At 36.9% G+C, this 15,081-nt stretch overlaps 2 protein-coding genes across 5 annotated transcripts in view; one reads left to right on the top strand and one right to left on the bottom strand.

Annotated features, from left to right (window-relative positions):
* The window catches only part of gabra5 (gamma-aminobutyric acid type A receptor subunit alpha5), a 31,995-nt gene extending 31,122 nt beyond the window's left edge, over nucleotides 1–873 (bottom strand). Inside the window, exon 1 of one of the 2 annotated variants that reach the window (XM_026213554.1) lies at nucleotides 651–873. The gene's annotated coding sequence lies outside the window, so the exon portion shown is untranslated. The remainder of the gene's footprint in view (nucleotides 1–650) is intronic. The other variant, XM_026213552.1, reaches the window with a different exon arrangement.
* The window catches only part of LOC113050526 (gamma-aminobutyric acid receptor subunit beta-3-like), a 60,271-nt gene that overhangs the window by 24,254 nt on the left and 20,936 nt on the right, over nucleotides 1–15,081 (top strand). For 2 of the 3 annotated variants that reach the window (XM_026213550.1, XM_026213549.1), the window contains exons 3-4: nucleotides 1,617–1,708; nucleotides 1,842–1,909. In XM_026213550.1, the coding sequence (XP_026069335.1) occupies nucleotides 1,617–1,708; nucleotides 1,842–1,909 (160 nt within the window). Of the gene's footprint in view, nucleotides 1–1,027; nucleotides 1,525–1,616; nucleotides 1,709–1,841; nucleotides 1,910–15,081 lie in introns of those variants that run through there. The other variant, XM_026213551.1, reaches the window with a different exon arrangement.

Here is a 15,081-nt window from a genome sequence, read left to right as displayed (position 1 = left end):
TGGTTATCACTGTTAGTATGCCTGTGTGTGTGCATGCAGAGGTACAGTACAGGAGATGTCCTGATGAATGCAGTGTTCTAATAAAACTCCAAAGTACTGCCATTTGATACCACCATACCTTGTTGCAGCAGATACTGTATGTGTAGCTAAAATGCTTTTCAGAGAGAAAGAGAGATTACCAGCGCCCATAAAACTCGAACTGGAGGAATGAGCTGAGTAGCAACTTAACATTGATTGACTGATGTATTGAATGATCGTACTCCTCAAATGCATTTTAACATTTAAACAAAGCTATATTTGTGAGGTGTACATTTATAAGAATGTGATAACAGTGGTTTTCTACTTTCGTGATTTTCTTGTTTCTCTCGCTTTCCTGCTGTAGTCAAACTTCTATGATTACTGAAATCATATTCGAAAAATACTAATTAAACGAATCAATACTTTTATGGTTCTGACTTTCTGTGTTCAAGTCACGAACCACCAAACTGAACAGGAGCAAATGATACTTGCACCACAAGAAGAAGTAACGTTAGTGACTCAGTCAGTATGTTAGATTTGTTGTACGCTGTTTTCTCCTGATTTCTATTTCACCAGCAATAATGGCACAATGCAGAAGCTGTTCATGAATAAATCGCCTGAGAAAAACTTACCGTTTTATTGCTCTCCATGACCGATGAGATAGGAGAAACCCCTCCCAGTTGTTCTCGTCAACTTTTACTTGCGTTGAATGTGCGCTTTTATCTAGTAGACAATGAGCCCAACGAAACGTGTTGACCGTTATTTAGTTTTTGTTTGAACCGACACGTAGAAAGAACACCTTTTCGATAAACTCCGATTTACATAGGCTACCAACAAAACGGCGTGCGCACCGAAGCTTGTGGAATGTCACGTGATCACTATACTTCTACTGAAGTCCTCCTGCTCACATACCAATTTCATCACACTCTGGTCGACTCGTTCATCAGTTGTCGAATCAATAGCGGAACTTTCAGTTTCAGTTTCCAACTCTCACGTTCTCCCATCTAATAATAATAAGATTGTTTGCGGTATATTTGAAAAATAAGTCAACTGACTCGTCAGACCATCCTTTGCTGAAACATAAGACTGAGACTTCAGCAGAGGGTGTAGAGTCGGGACAGAACAGCTGCGAGCGTCAAAACCGAGGAATGGAGATCTGGCTGAGCCCCAAACACCGACTCCCCTTCTGCAAGCTCCGGTAGTTTCATGGGCAAAATGCATTGTATTTACCGAGCACCTAATCAAGCAAAACAGTCTCCGCAAGAGTGCGAAATCTCGGATCGCAGCGATTTATTTACGCGTGTTTGACAGTAATTGGAGATCTTTAGGAAATACCCACTAATGGAATAACGTAACCTGTTACCTACGCAAGGAAAGCTTACAACGTCCGTTTTGTCGCTCGATTCCTTGCCTGAAAGTATAAGGAATGTTTGGCATACAGAAACGAAGGCTGTTTGGTGTTCTTTCATTACCGGTAATTGTGGCAGTGATGTGCTGTGCTCAAAGGTAAGAAGAGCTGGTGGAGACCATGGCGCGAGAGCATAGACCTCCTGGGCTCTAATATGATGGAAATAACCTTATTTATTATTTCTTTTCAGCGCCAATGAACCAGGAAACATGTCTTTTGTCAAAGAGACGGTGGACAAGCTTCTGAAAGGCTATGATATTCGTCTTCGACCGGACTTTGGAGGTATGATGGTGCTCACGTCATTATTTCTTACTTTTAAGGTTACATAAATATTTCAAGATTGTTTTTAAGATTGATATAAAATAAATAAATCGTTTGAGTGAACTTGAGGATTAAGTTTTTCTTCTCATTTAAGGTGCACCGGTGGCAGTTGGCATGAGCATCGATGTGTCAAACATAGATATGGTGTCTGAGGTCAACATGGTATGTCTGTTTATATCTTTAATTATTTATTGAACCATTTGTAAGTAGTAGACCATCAGCAGGTTCCAGAAAGAGCTGTCCATGGTACTGGAACCTCATAGCTTAGTTACATCTCCTTGTGAGTTATAGAGCTTTGCTCCATCTCTTTTAGTGCCAAGGTCTAGTAAGGAAAGTGTTTTTAACCCTTTAACTGTCCCACCAAGAAAAAAGCATTTGAAATTTTTTTTGTTTGCATTTCTTATCTCCTTATGTCATTAGTTACCACACTCAATGTATTTTTTTTCAACACGTCCCATAATTTTTAAAATATTGGCCTCTACCAAATGGTTGATATGTCACTTTATGGCAAAAGTACCGGAATTCATACACATACTATGGAAATCAGAAAATATGAACTATAATGAATGATCAGAAAGTTATATTTCTCAGCAAATAGTACATTCTGACAGCAGAAAGGATTATCTGAAAACATTAGCTTAGCTTTTCTACGTTTACCATAAAGTGACAAATCAACCATTTGGTTGAGCAGGCAGTTAAAGGGTTAATATTAAAATCTTATCAGTGCTATATTATGGAGGATGTGGTGTTTTCTCATCATGCATTAAAGTATTTATGGGTCATTAGATAGTGAACACAGTTGCTTTGTGTTCAATATAGTTAAAAGTTTGATTTCAAGCATCAGATGATGCAATATGTTGTCTGTGCTGATTGTGGTACTTTTGTTTAGCTATATATGACTTTATTTTGACTGTAGAACTCATGCTGATTTGATTATACCTGTCAGAAATGTATCAAAAGTCCTCAGTGGTCCATGTCCACATCAGCATATAAGACCTGGTTGTCTCCATGGCGACCGTGTCCATTTCACAGTCATGAATATGCAGATGAGTTAACCCTCTCACCTGGGCACTGAAAGGAGGATGCTGTCAGATTAGAGTCCCACAAGGGGATAGACACATAATGCTAAAGACACAGCTTGACTGTGACATACGTGTTCATCACTTACCTGGACCTGTGTTTATACAATTGTAAAGTTAATGGACACTGACATGATGAAATTGCTCAGTATCTGTCCTCATCTAGGTAGCATGATACTGAGTGTCAGACATTTGTCACAGTGTGGATCATAACTGACATACTTAGATTTTGACGTGACTATTCTCATATTGTATTCTTTATAAAGGCTTCATCTGATTTCAGATATCCTGGCTTTGATTTGCTCTGGCATTGTTTCAATTTAGAGCATGCAGTGGAGGTTTGATGTCTGGCACTTGTGCTCTCAGAATTGCTTGATATAAACTCAGAATTGTGAGATATAAAGTTTAAAGACTTATAAATTAAATTACAATTTTTCTCAGAATTGTGAGTAAAAAGTATGAATTGTGAAAATAAACTCAGAGTTGTAAGGAATTCCGAACTGTGAGATAAAAAGTTACAATTAACTACCTCTTGTGTGGTTTCTCATTTTAAATATTTTGAAGTTTAGCTGGTTTTCCTGGTAAATGAGCTTTTATCTTGTCTTACTTCTCATTTAGTTCTATCTTTAAGAAAAAACTCCAAACTATGTTACTGCATCAATCAGCACTTGTTGTCATGTGAGATGTGCGCTTCTCTGATTGGGGCAGCCTGTAATGCAATGCCACTCAGCTCAAATGTACTTCCCACATCTTTCCTCTCACTCACTTCTCCTACTCACTGTAGAGATGCATTGATCAGTGCATTTTCCAATATTAAGATCATTAATATTTAAACACAGCAACGCTTAGTCTTATCAGGTATGTGAATTATTCACTATAGCTAGGGGTGCACATAAGTGGTACACAGGTGCACATGCTCTACCAAAATAAACAATGCGCTGTGTAAATATGTTCAGACCACTCATTTGCATACCGACATGGTTGCATTGCAAAACCTGGCAACGCATAGACTTACTTTCCGACAACGCCAAAAAAAAGCTTGCTGATTTTAAGTTTGAAAATAATGAAAATTTATATTGAAAGTAAATATAAGCGTTTTTTTTAAGTTTACTAATTTTTTTATTTTATTTAATACTCCCTTTTTATTTTAAAATATAACAATATCCCACTTTAATATTTTGTTTATTATGTTATTTATAAAAGTGCAATAATATTATTACTATTATTTTTATTAATAGTTATGTTTAATGGGTCACACCTTGTGCAGTGTAATGACCAAACCAAATCTTCAGGTGCTCTTTTGAGAACCAGGCTGAAGAACTTATGTGCACCCCTGACTATAGCCCCATTCAGCGTTAGTTCTCCCGTGGTGTAAAACTTATCCTGTCAGCATGAAATATTAACTAAATTTGTTGCTGAAATCAACAGTGCTGCAGACATTAGCCCGGTTGATGAGGTTAGCCATATGACTGAACTTAGAGCGCTTTTGCACGGAAAGTCTAATGGGAATGTAATCAAGCAGACACTAACAGGATTTTCCCGCCTAAGAATTGTGTTTGCTCTTTACAGATTAGTTATTTTTGTACAATGGATTAGCTTTCTTTAGATGTACAAATTAGGATTACTTGGCCCGTATTGTTGATAGCAGTGATCCAGGCAGGACGAGGACAAAGATGTGTGTATGTGTGTGTGGCAGGAGTTAGTTCAGCTCAGCAAAGCTCAATGCATCCCACCACAGTGGGGATATCAGGGGAACCTTTGTGCACACTAGGGATTACAACAGTCAGTGTGATTATTATTCTGTGAGACAGTTAAGCATCCAGGGAGTGACAGGAATAGAGAACAATATGAAACATTACCAGTACGGGCAAATCTGTGCACGTCTGCACGCACACTCCGCCTGTGTATACATGACTGCTTACGCGGGCTGTATGGAATAGTTCATCCCTCTTGAGAATGTATTTGAAGTTATATGATTGAGTGCATGTTTGCTGGAGTGATATAGAAATGGCAAGAAAGGAAAAGAGTATCTTTGCATATATCATATGTGCATAAAAGTTGAATGTGAAAAAGGGAAATGGATTATAGATACACAAGCAGTCAAAAGTTTGGGATAATGATTTTTAAATGTTTTTGAAAAAAGTCTCTTATGCTCACCAAGGCAATTACAGTTTAAAAGAACTGTTTTCTATTTTAATAACGGTTCTTATTATCAATGTGGAAAAGAGTTACTGCTGCTGAATATTTTTTTGTGGAAACTGTGATACATTTTCAGGATTCTTTGATGAATGTTATTTATAATGTTACTTCATACCATTATAAAAGTCTTTACTTTCACATTTGAACAACTAAATGCATCCTTGTTGAATACAATTTTTTTTTATCTTACCCCCATATGGTAGTGTGTTCCATTTTCTAAAAAAGTTTTAAGTAGCACAACAGTTTTCAGCATTGATAATAATAAGAAATGTATCTTGAGCAACAAATCAGAATTTTAGAATGATTTCTGAAGGATCATGTGACACTGGCATAATGGCTGCTATGCCCTCACAGGAATAAATTACTTTTTAAACGTTTTTTAAAAGAAAACAATGTAATAACAATTGTAATAATATTTCGCGCTATCAATGATTTACCTTTTTTTATGAAATAATTGCAGCCTTAGCATAAAAAAAAATAAAATGTATTATTATTTCAGTCTTTTGATCGCTAGTGTGCATACAGGCAAGTATAATGTTGCTGTCCGTGGTGCTGAAATGCTCATGCATATTTTAGGTATTAGATTTGAGGGATTTTGGAGATGTTGAGGTATTGACATAGGCTAACTTAACAATTTGTTACAACTTTCATAAATTGTTAACCTTATCTAACACCGGCCCACAAAATAACACAAATCAAGACTAAAATTAATCCATTGTATAGATTAACTTCTTGTGATTAACAGATTAACTGTACAATATATGTTGTTGATGTCACATTACCATGTTTGCCAGAAGCTATTGTAATTTTAAAACCCTAAACTCAATTATGTTACTCTGACATTCATAGTCTGACATATTCATATTCAACAGGACCTTACACTGTCAATATGTCACATGAAGCAGCTTACATTTTGTGTTTGGTTAATTTCAACAACAGGCCCGTGAAGTGTTCAGTACAGAATCTCCTGTAAGTGTGGCTGACAACACAAAAGGCAATAGGAATTTCAGTTATTTAGAATTTCCTCGACCCCAGCTTGCCTCTAAAACATTGCTCTTCAACATTCCAGCTTGAATAGCTCTTTTTTAATGTCAAGTCATAGTTTTATTTTTTTTTCACATGTTTAAAGGTTTGAATGTGGAATGGTTGCATGTTGACTTATGCTGATATAATGATTTTAGTTTTCTTGTAATCTTCAGTGCAGACACAAATCATATAGTTTTAAAATATTTTTGGTTACAGCTGAATACACCTAAGAAGTTTTATTTGAAATTATAAGCAGTGATGCCATTTCATTTAATTTCTATTTGGGGTCGGTAAGATTTGATTTGATTTGAATTGAATTTTGAAAAAGAAAGTAATGTGACACACCCTGGTCACCCATATTTAGAATTTGTGCTCTGCATTTAACCCATCAAAAATGCACACACACAACAGTGAACACACACACCCGGAGCAGCGGGCAGCCATTTATGCTGCGGTCCCGGGGAGCAGTTGGGGGTTTGGTGCATTGCTCAAGGGCACCTACAGTAAGTCGTGGGATTGCCTGCCCGAGACTCAATCCCACAACCCTAGGGTTAGGAGTCAAACTCTCTAACCATTAGGCCATGACTTACCCACAATTCAAATTTTGAAATTAAGTTAAGAAAATAAAAAAAGAAAGTCTTACAAGGATGCATTAAATTGATCAAAAGTCACAGTAAAGAGAGTTACAATGTTACAAAAAATTATATTTCAAATAACTAACCACACTAAACAAATATTGGCCCCCTTGGAGTCAGGTGTCAACATTTCTCTTGTCTGTTTCACAAAACAGAAAGGAGTAAATGATACTCAAATGTTGACATTTAGACCCCCCAGGTAATTTTATGTGATGTGTGTGATAGATTGATAGAGGTAATATAGTGACAGAATTGCACAACTGCCTCATACAGCCATGATTATTCCAACCAGTTAACTCTTGCCATTAGCCAGTGAGTAACAGAAAAACATGTCCTGATTGACTGACAGATCCACGGCTTTTCATACACCCCTGTTGACTGTGACAAGGCCTGATTGTGTGGCATAGTGTATAAATAGCCGGCTGCCATGGCAATAAGCTTCACTCTTGCAGTGTGTCAGGTGGGCCGGCTGTGTATGCGCATGTGTGTGTCAAACGTTAAAATTGTGTTACCTCATTAGCTAGACTGAGTTGCCAAATCAAGATTTAAGTTTGTGCATGTGTTAATGAAAACAAGAAGAAGGGAATTAATGAGTGGATGTTATTCAGATGTCTTGCCGTCACTTTATATGACAAAAGTAACAGTCCCTGAGGTTCTGTAGTGACATGGCTTTCCCCACAGCATTCAAGCACGCAGTCTGAGACAAGGCTGTTAAACTGAAATGCTTTCCAGATTTTTACCCCAGAGGCTTGTTTTTGCTGTTTTCCCAGGGTTTCCTCTGAAAATATTTATTGGTTTATTGGTAAAATCAAGTTTTTACTTTGCTCCTTCATTCCCGTGCTCCCTGTGTGAATCATGACAAACTTTAGATTTGTTCATGAAAATAATGATGTTTATTCTTAAAAACAAAGCTTTAAATTACAGCTGAAAAGATGTCTGTTAAAAATCTCTTGATCTGATAACAAACGTCTTTCAGATATCAGTTTTACTTACATTCAAAATCATAAACATAATAGACATCTATTTACACTCATGTAAATGCATATGTCAAATAGATATCTCCGTGATGTACGCGTGCTATCAGGGAGTGGATGTTAACTAATTTGAAGCTTTACTTGGTAAATTATTTGTTCTTTCAAAATATGTGTTGTTTGAGCTGAAAAGCTCTCTAAATCTTAATTATAGTGTTGGGGCTATTGTTTCAGTTATTGTTTTATGTAAACAGCACTTTTCTTCCTATTTCCCAGCTTTTCATGGTTGTAAAAATTGAAGGATTGGATGTAACCTTTCTCAAACAAGTTTGTTAAGCACTTCAGCCACACTAGTCACGTTTAACATGTATAATTTAAAGTCTTATTGTCATATTTAAATGTCTAGTAAAGTATTTTAAAGTATTTAGTCTGGTGCATTCCCTGTCCCTCTGTCAATGGAAATGCATAACCGTGAGCACAATCTTTGTTTGTTTGTTTTGACAATAGAGGGGCAAGTTGAAATTTTTTATAGCTGAACTTGTTTTGAACCTGGAACATTTTGGTCAAATCTCCTTACATGCCAGAGTAAAAAAATAAAAAATCATTATTGTAGGATTCAGCTTGAAATGTGTTTCATGCACTCTCTAAGATCTGCTTATTATTGTTGTGCTCTTGATGTCATTGCATGCAGCTGTATTCTGTATTCAGACAGGAAGTGACAGGGCTGTTAAAGACTGAAAGCTCTCAAGCAGTCAGTGGGGTAAGCCCAGTGCCTAGAGTAAAAAGGATTTGCCTTGTGTACATTTTACTGTACCAGTGCCCCTCTCTCTCACTCAGCTGTTTTAAAATCTGGGAATGGGAATGTCATTACACACACAGAGGCGGTTTTTTTCACTTACAGAATTGAGCTGCAGTGCAAGAATTATGGTATGAAGTATCCCATTCTAAGATATCTGTCAGCAAGATTACTTGGAAAAGGCAAAAAGTGTTGAAAATACAACACTATTCCATAAAAATGAATTCAATACAATTTGCATCTAACAGACCGTGCTGCTTACACAGGCTGTCTTGAGGAGGGCCCAGCACAGGCGGTATTAAATTACTCTGTCAAAATGTGCTGTTAGTAAGCTGAATATTTCTCAGAAATCAAAAGCATTCAGACAAAATCAATATACTACTGCTGTTCTGTGTTCAGTCAGGGGGGTGAATCTCACGAATCCTGTCAAGAGCATTTCTCAATCCCAATACTGTATATATATTACCCACAAAATTAAATATTGCTTTAAATGTACTCACCCTCAGGCCATCCAAGATGTAGATAAGTTTGCTTCTTCATCTAAATTTTCTTTTTTTAAACATTAGCATTATCCATGCTCACCAATAGATACTCTGCAGTGAATGGGTACCATCAGAATTAGAGTCCAAACAGCTGATAAAAACATCAAGCAAGCAATCCACATGAAGCCAGTACATCAGTTAATGTCTTTTTTAATACATTTTTCAGCAAGACATTTTATAGATACATTTAAGTTAAAATGCCTTTTACAGATAGCTTAGGATTTGCAGCTAGGATGTAATGCTAATCTTCTCCAAAGATGTTACAGAAACTCATCTACATCTTGGATGGCCTGTGGTTGATTATTTTTGGGTAACCTACTCCTTTAATCCTTTTTTTAAGATATAAGTATATGCATTTGTTATATATAGAGAATGTGACTTAGACATGCTTTCCTGAGATTCACATAGGAAAGACTCCGCAAATCACTATTATGCATACATTTAAAAGATTATAAAGTCTCTCTTTCTCTCTCTTCATATACTTTTAAGGGGCCTTCTCTGCCTTTAGATGCTTTCCTGACAACATCTGAAATCAGGGAAAATGTATAAATGCTACTGACGCACAGGACTGAAATTCTCATCTGTGCACAAGCACGAATGAAACATATTCAGTGTGATAGTACTGGATGGATTGGATACACAGCAGATGATCGCTCTGGCACAATGTGTGTGGCAAGTATAAGTGGTTGCCATGGAAACCAATATCATCTTTGGTCAGGATTCGAAGATGTTTGTGGTACTTACCCAGATGGAGAGGGAGGTGGGGGTGGCTTTATGAAATTACAGGTTTTTTATTTATTGATTTATTTATTTTTAAAAGCACGTGGTCCTGGAAGTCTAATTCTGTCAGCAAAACAATCCCATCATACCTGCTGCTTTCTGGTCAAGCTTTATATAGAATAAATAAATAAATCAGATGAATCCGTTGATCTGTGTTGGCGTATTATACAAAGAAAAAAAATTATGATCCATTTATGATGAATGCTAGTGGTTTCCTTTAATTTAATGCAGCCGTATCCTGACAGCTGAGTTTGGTCAAAGAGCTTTTAAAGTGGAAGTGAGAGAAAGAAAGGCACAGAAAGCAAAAAACTGGCTGGAAAGCCTCAGAAATGCACAAGGTATCGGCCCAGAGCTCAGCATGCCTGTGTGGGCGTTTTGCAGAGAGAGAACGTCGTCAAGGAGACCAGAATTATTAATATATTTAGTCTTTTGTTTGCTCTCACCCCCTTTATTTTTAGCCTTATAGTCAGCTTTGTGCCCTGTAATTGTTCAATCAGGCGTAATATCAGTGTATAGAAGTGTTAACTCTGAAGTTCACTAAGTGCCTATTATCTCCACCTTTAGGATAAATAGGTGTGCTTTGGGGACCATTTCCTTCCATCGAATGGCATGTGTCATATGACCTGAAGGCATGTTGCGGTCTAAGTGCCCTCTAACAGACTACGTGGATTGTAAGGTGAAGCCAGGGGTTCTCCACTTGAATTATAAATGTAACTGTGTGTTAAGAGGACTTTGCACTGTTTAAATCACCCCAAAATGTCCTAAATGTTGGAGAGTTTCAAGCTCCTGTTGAAAGTGTTATTAAGCGCAACAGACATAGGACGTTCACACACACAGAATCCACTGTAGAGCTTCTGGGCTTATCCCTGCAGAGCGCTAGCAGACAATGAAGAGGCCAAGCAACAAGATCACGCTGTGACATCAGCCACTTTGAACACCGTGTTAACTACAGCCTGTTGAGTCGCAGAGCTCTGGAGATGAGTGCCTCTCTCTGCTCTTAAGAATTCATCCGCTGTTACCAGGAGGATTTTTCTTTTTTTTTTTCTGTGTGCTTTACAGTGGTTGTCTTTCTTCCATGCTGTTGTTTGCATGGGAGGAAGCACGTTGATGTCAGGAGGAAAAACAATATCATATGAAAGAAAACTGTCTGTACGACTGACCTGAACCTTGAGCTGCCAGATGTAATTTCTGAGCATTGGATGCAAGAGTCCAACACTTCTGGAGTTGAATGTAGTTTGAGCCATTAGGATTTTTTGTATTGTTTTATTCGCAATTTCAGTTCCTTTTTAAAGATTTGAACTTCATGATGGTTCCATTAACAATTACTTGAATGTATTAAATGTATAATTCACTCAAAAGTGAAAATCCTGTCATAATTTATGCAGCATCACTGTGTATGGCATTTCTTCTTCTGTGGAACAGAACGGAAGATATTTTGACGAATTGTGGGAGGGTTTTTCCATACAATGAAAATCTGTGGGGTTTTTTTTGGACCTATTTAACTTTTCATGTAAAAAAAATTGCAATTTCTTCGGGGCTTAAAAATCTTGACCCCCTTATTCTTGTCATTATAAAGCTCGGAAGAGCCAGAATTTTTTTTTATTTTTTATTTACTTATTTTTTTACATATAACTCTTTCAGATGAATACACACCTAGGATGGCTTGAGGGTGAGTAAATGATTGTATAATTTTCATTTTTGGGTGATCTATCCTTCCAAAAAAGTGTGGAATGACATGAGAGGAAATAATAACATAATTTTTATTTGGGGGTAAACTATCCATTTAAGAAATAAATCAGTAGCATTACTTTCATTGATATTTATAAAACACCAATGACAAAATGCATATCTTTTCTCCATGTTTGTATATAAACAATCCGTTATTACACTGATTTAAGTCTCCTACTAAATGCTCTTGATTCACAATCCAGAACCAGTTCATAAGTCAACAGTTCTGTTATCGAATGTCTAAAATGACTAGCACATCCTAAAAATGTAAAAATTCTTGAGTGCACTAGCAAAGTTAATTTCATGTATTTATGGCCCATTAGATTTACCAGTCAGAACTGAACATTAAGCTAGGAAAAAGTGTTTTAAAATAGACAAAATTACATGCTTCATCTTTAAATGTAATAGGTGTAACATTTATTTGCTTATTTATAGACACAAAAACAACTTTTAATAAAATCTCACAAATTAGATACTTATACTATGGAGCAGGGAAATTTTTATGCTGACACACACTGCACAGATGAATCTCTCTTACTGCTGTTATTCTGGTATTCCCAGTAGATGTGGTGGTGGTGGTAAGTTGATGTAAATGCTGTCTGACTGGCATGCTGAAAGCTTGTCTTTGTATGAGAGCACACGCTTCTCACCCAGCTGATGACACTATCACCTCACCCTTCCAGAAGGTCTCATGTAATGACAGAATTTTATTTCCCTTTTATATGATTGATCCTCATCCACACATGTTTGGATATTCAGTATTATGTATGGTGTAAATATGGTGAAAAATGTCATCTCTATGCCATAAGTGGCTCCAGATAGTGTATATAGATAGTAATAACAATAATGTTATAAAGATTTATTAAAAACTATCATAAATTAAATAATTCTTAAATTGTATTTGATGCAATCTCATTTATTGACAGGATTTTTCTTTCCTTTACTTTGATTTATCCTAGCAAAAACTGAGTGGTTCCAAATTGTATATAATAATAATAATAATGATAATAACAACTTACAATTTGTATTTTATTCTATAAAGTCACTCACAGCATTATTATTATTCGTATTATTATACAATAAAAATACATTTATGGTAATTAATTTATAATTATTTTTTCTAGCCTAGTTCCCACAAATCTTGTGTAAACTGTAACTAATTTGCTTGTAGCAGGAGTAAATCCATGCTCCAGTTCTGTTATTGGTTCCCATGTGTCTGATATCAGTCCCTACATTAATAGATTGACACTTTCCGATTTGAAATAATGTCTCTCTGTTGGTTTCTCTTGCATTTCATCAGTTATTTCTATCGGTGGCACAGGTGAAGTGGTGTATATGTCAGAGTGCGGTGTCACTTTATCGTAGGGAAGCCCTCTCAGTGGAGAACAACAACAGTGATTTAACCCTCAGATGAATCAAGCAGCAATCTAAGATTTTTACCTCTATTTTTAGCTATTTTCTCCTTGCAGCTTGAATAAACTGAACTATAACATTTTGCCTGGAATTGAATGATTGATGCATTTCCTTATGTTTTGTGTGACCACTGCAACACAGTTCCCCAGATACCAAAAGTATCAAATCGCTCAGCTGTCACGACAGCATCTGTTTACTCCATTATTAAACCGACATGTAAGTGACACTGGTTTTCACAGTTTTCAGAGCACTTCTGGCTTCGCTGGTTTGTCTGGATCACGGTAATAGCTTTGGGTAATAGCACTGAATCACTGAGCTCACACAGTGAGGACCCAGGGAACTCACCATAACAAGAGCCTCAAGACACCTCGCTGCAGAACATGCTTATATACTAACACATTTAAAGAAACAGCCATGGAGACAAAGAGACAGAAAGTCAAAGATGGAGAGATAAGACTAACATCCACACTTTGGCATTTACGCTTCTAGTACATTCATGAGCCTCGCCCCATGCCCTTTTATAATCAGACTTTGTACAGAACAATAGTGTCCTACACATACATGATGGGTCGTGGTGTTTTAGGTCACCACATACTTCAGAGGGAAGCCGCCAGTTTGTAGCCTGAGGATCAGACATTCAGCAAGACATTCAGACATTCAGCATTCAGAGGAGTCCTTTTACCAAGTCTTAAAACATTCCAAAAAAGCAGATTTGAACAAAGTAAAGGTCAACTGTTTATTTGCTTTATTTTTGGAATTATTGTTATTATTTTACCATCAGTTCAAGCCGAAAGGGGAACAGAGTCGCATGACAGCTGCAGTGATGAAGCTTGTAATGTGTTTGCAGTACACAAGCCATGGACGGTTCAGACAGCTGACTCCACTGTGTGACCGTCTCTCTCTCTCTCTCTCTTTCTCTCTCACACACACACACACACGACGCACACAACTCTGCATTTGAACATTCAATAACAAATACTTAAAACTAATTACAAACATTTAATATTATCAATGTTGAAAACAGCTATTTTTTTTTTTTTATTAATAGAAGTTCAAAAGAACAGCACACTTGCTGAATAAAATTATTACGGTAATTGCTTTTGAAAAACATAACACTGACCCAAAACTTTTGAATGGTGTATATAAACAAATACTGTTTGTTGTCAATTGTATCACTTTTCAAATGAAAATTATTTCATAATTTACTCACACTGTTCCACAGTTGAATGACTTTCTTCCTGTAGAACACACGCAAAAGGAAAAAGAGATTGTGGTGAAGATTTTTTAAACATAGACTCTTATTGCATGGACAAAAGGGGGAAACAAATGTGTTTCAAAAGAAGAAAAAGTCATACAGGTTTGGGGGTGAGTAAATGATGACAGAATGTTCATTTTTGGGTGAACCATCACTTTGAAAGCTACTGATTGTGTTAACACTACCCAACACTGACTGGGATATCAAGCATTTTTAATTCTAATTAGCATCTACACTTTTGATAGGGTATCATGTATTGTGAGAAAGAGTAGCATCCATCAGTGTCATTTAGGGGGTTCATTAAAACAAAACCCTTACCAAAAGGGATGAATGGAGAAGGGGGAAAATAATACGAAGGAAGAAGGACAGGGGTAAAAAGAATTGAAGACTGAGAAAGTGCAGGGATCACAGACATTAGTAATCATAAAGACGGTGTCCCTGTCATGTCGTTCCCCCCTCATCTCCTTAGCTAATGAGCTCCACTTACACGCTCTCTTGCACAGCCTCTGCTTCCACAGATCTGCTAGCACTCTCTGAAGTCAGCCTCAGGGGCCTAAGCCCGTTCTAACATATGTTTGTAAGTGAATTACTTCTTATTACATCAACAGGTTGTGCGCATTGTGGGGGACAGCATGCCAGGTCTTCATTTTACCCAGGAGTACCTAATATACTGTAGCAGTTCAGCAGAAACACAAACTACACACATTTGTGCTTCCTACTGGATTTCAACCAGGTTCAGCTCTGGCCCAGAGGACAAATAGGGTCCATGAATTTCGTGATTCCAGCCCTTTTAGAAATTCATTGATTCTCAGAGATGGCCCAAATATAAGGCCTATCATGCCAATCCTTTAGTTTGATTGAATTTCTATACAGTGAATTGCTGAGGTCATATAGTATAGCTCTGCAAGCT

This window comes from Carassius auratus, chromosome 31, assembly GCF_003368295.1.
Source record: "Carassius auratus strain Wakin chromosome 31, ASM336829v1, whole genome shotgun sequence".
In the NCBI taxonomy this organism is placed as follows: Eukaryota; Metazoa; Chordata; class Actinopteri; order Cypriniformes; family Cyprinidae; genus Carassius; species Carassius auratus.
Note: the sequence above shows the minus strand (reverse complement) of the source record. Positions and strands in the feature narration are given on the sequence as shown.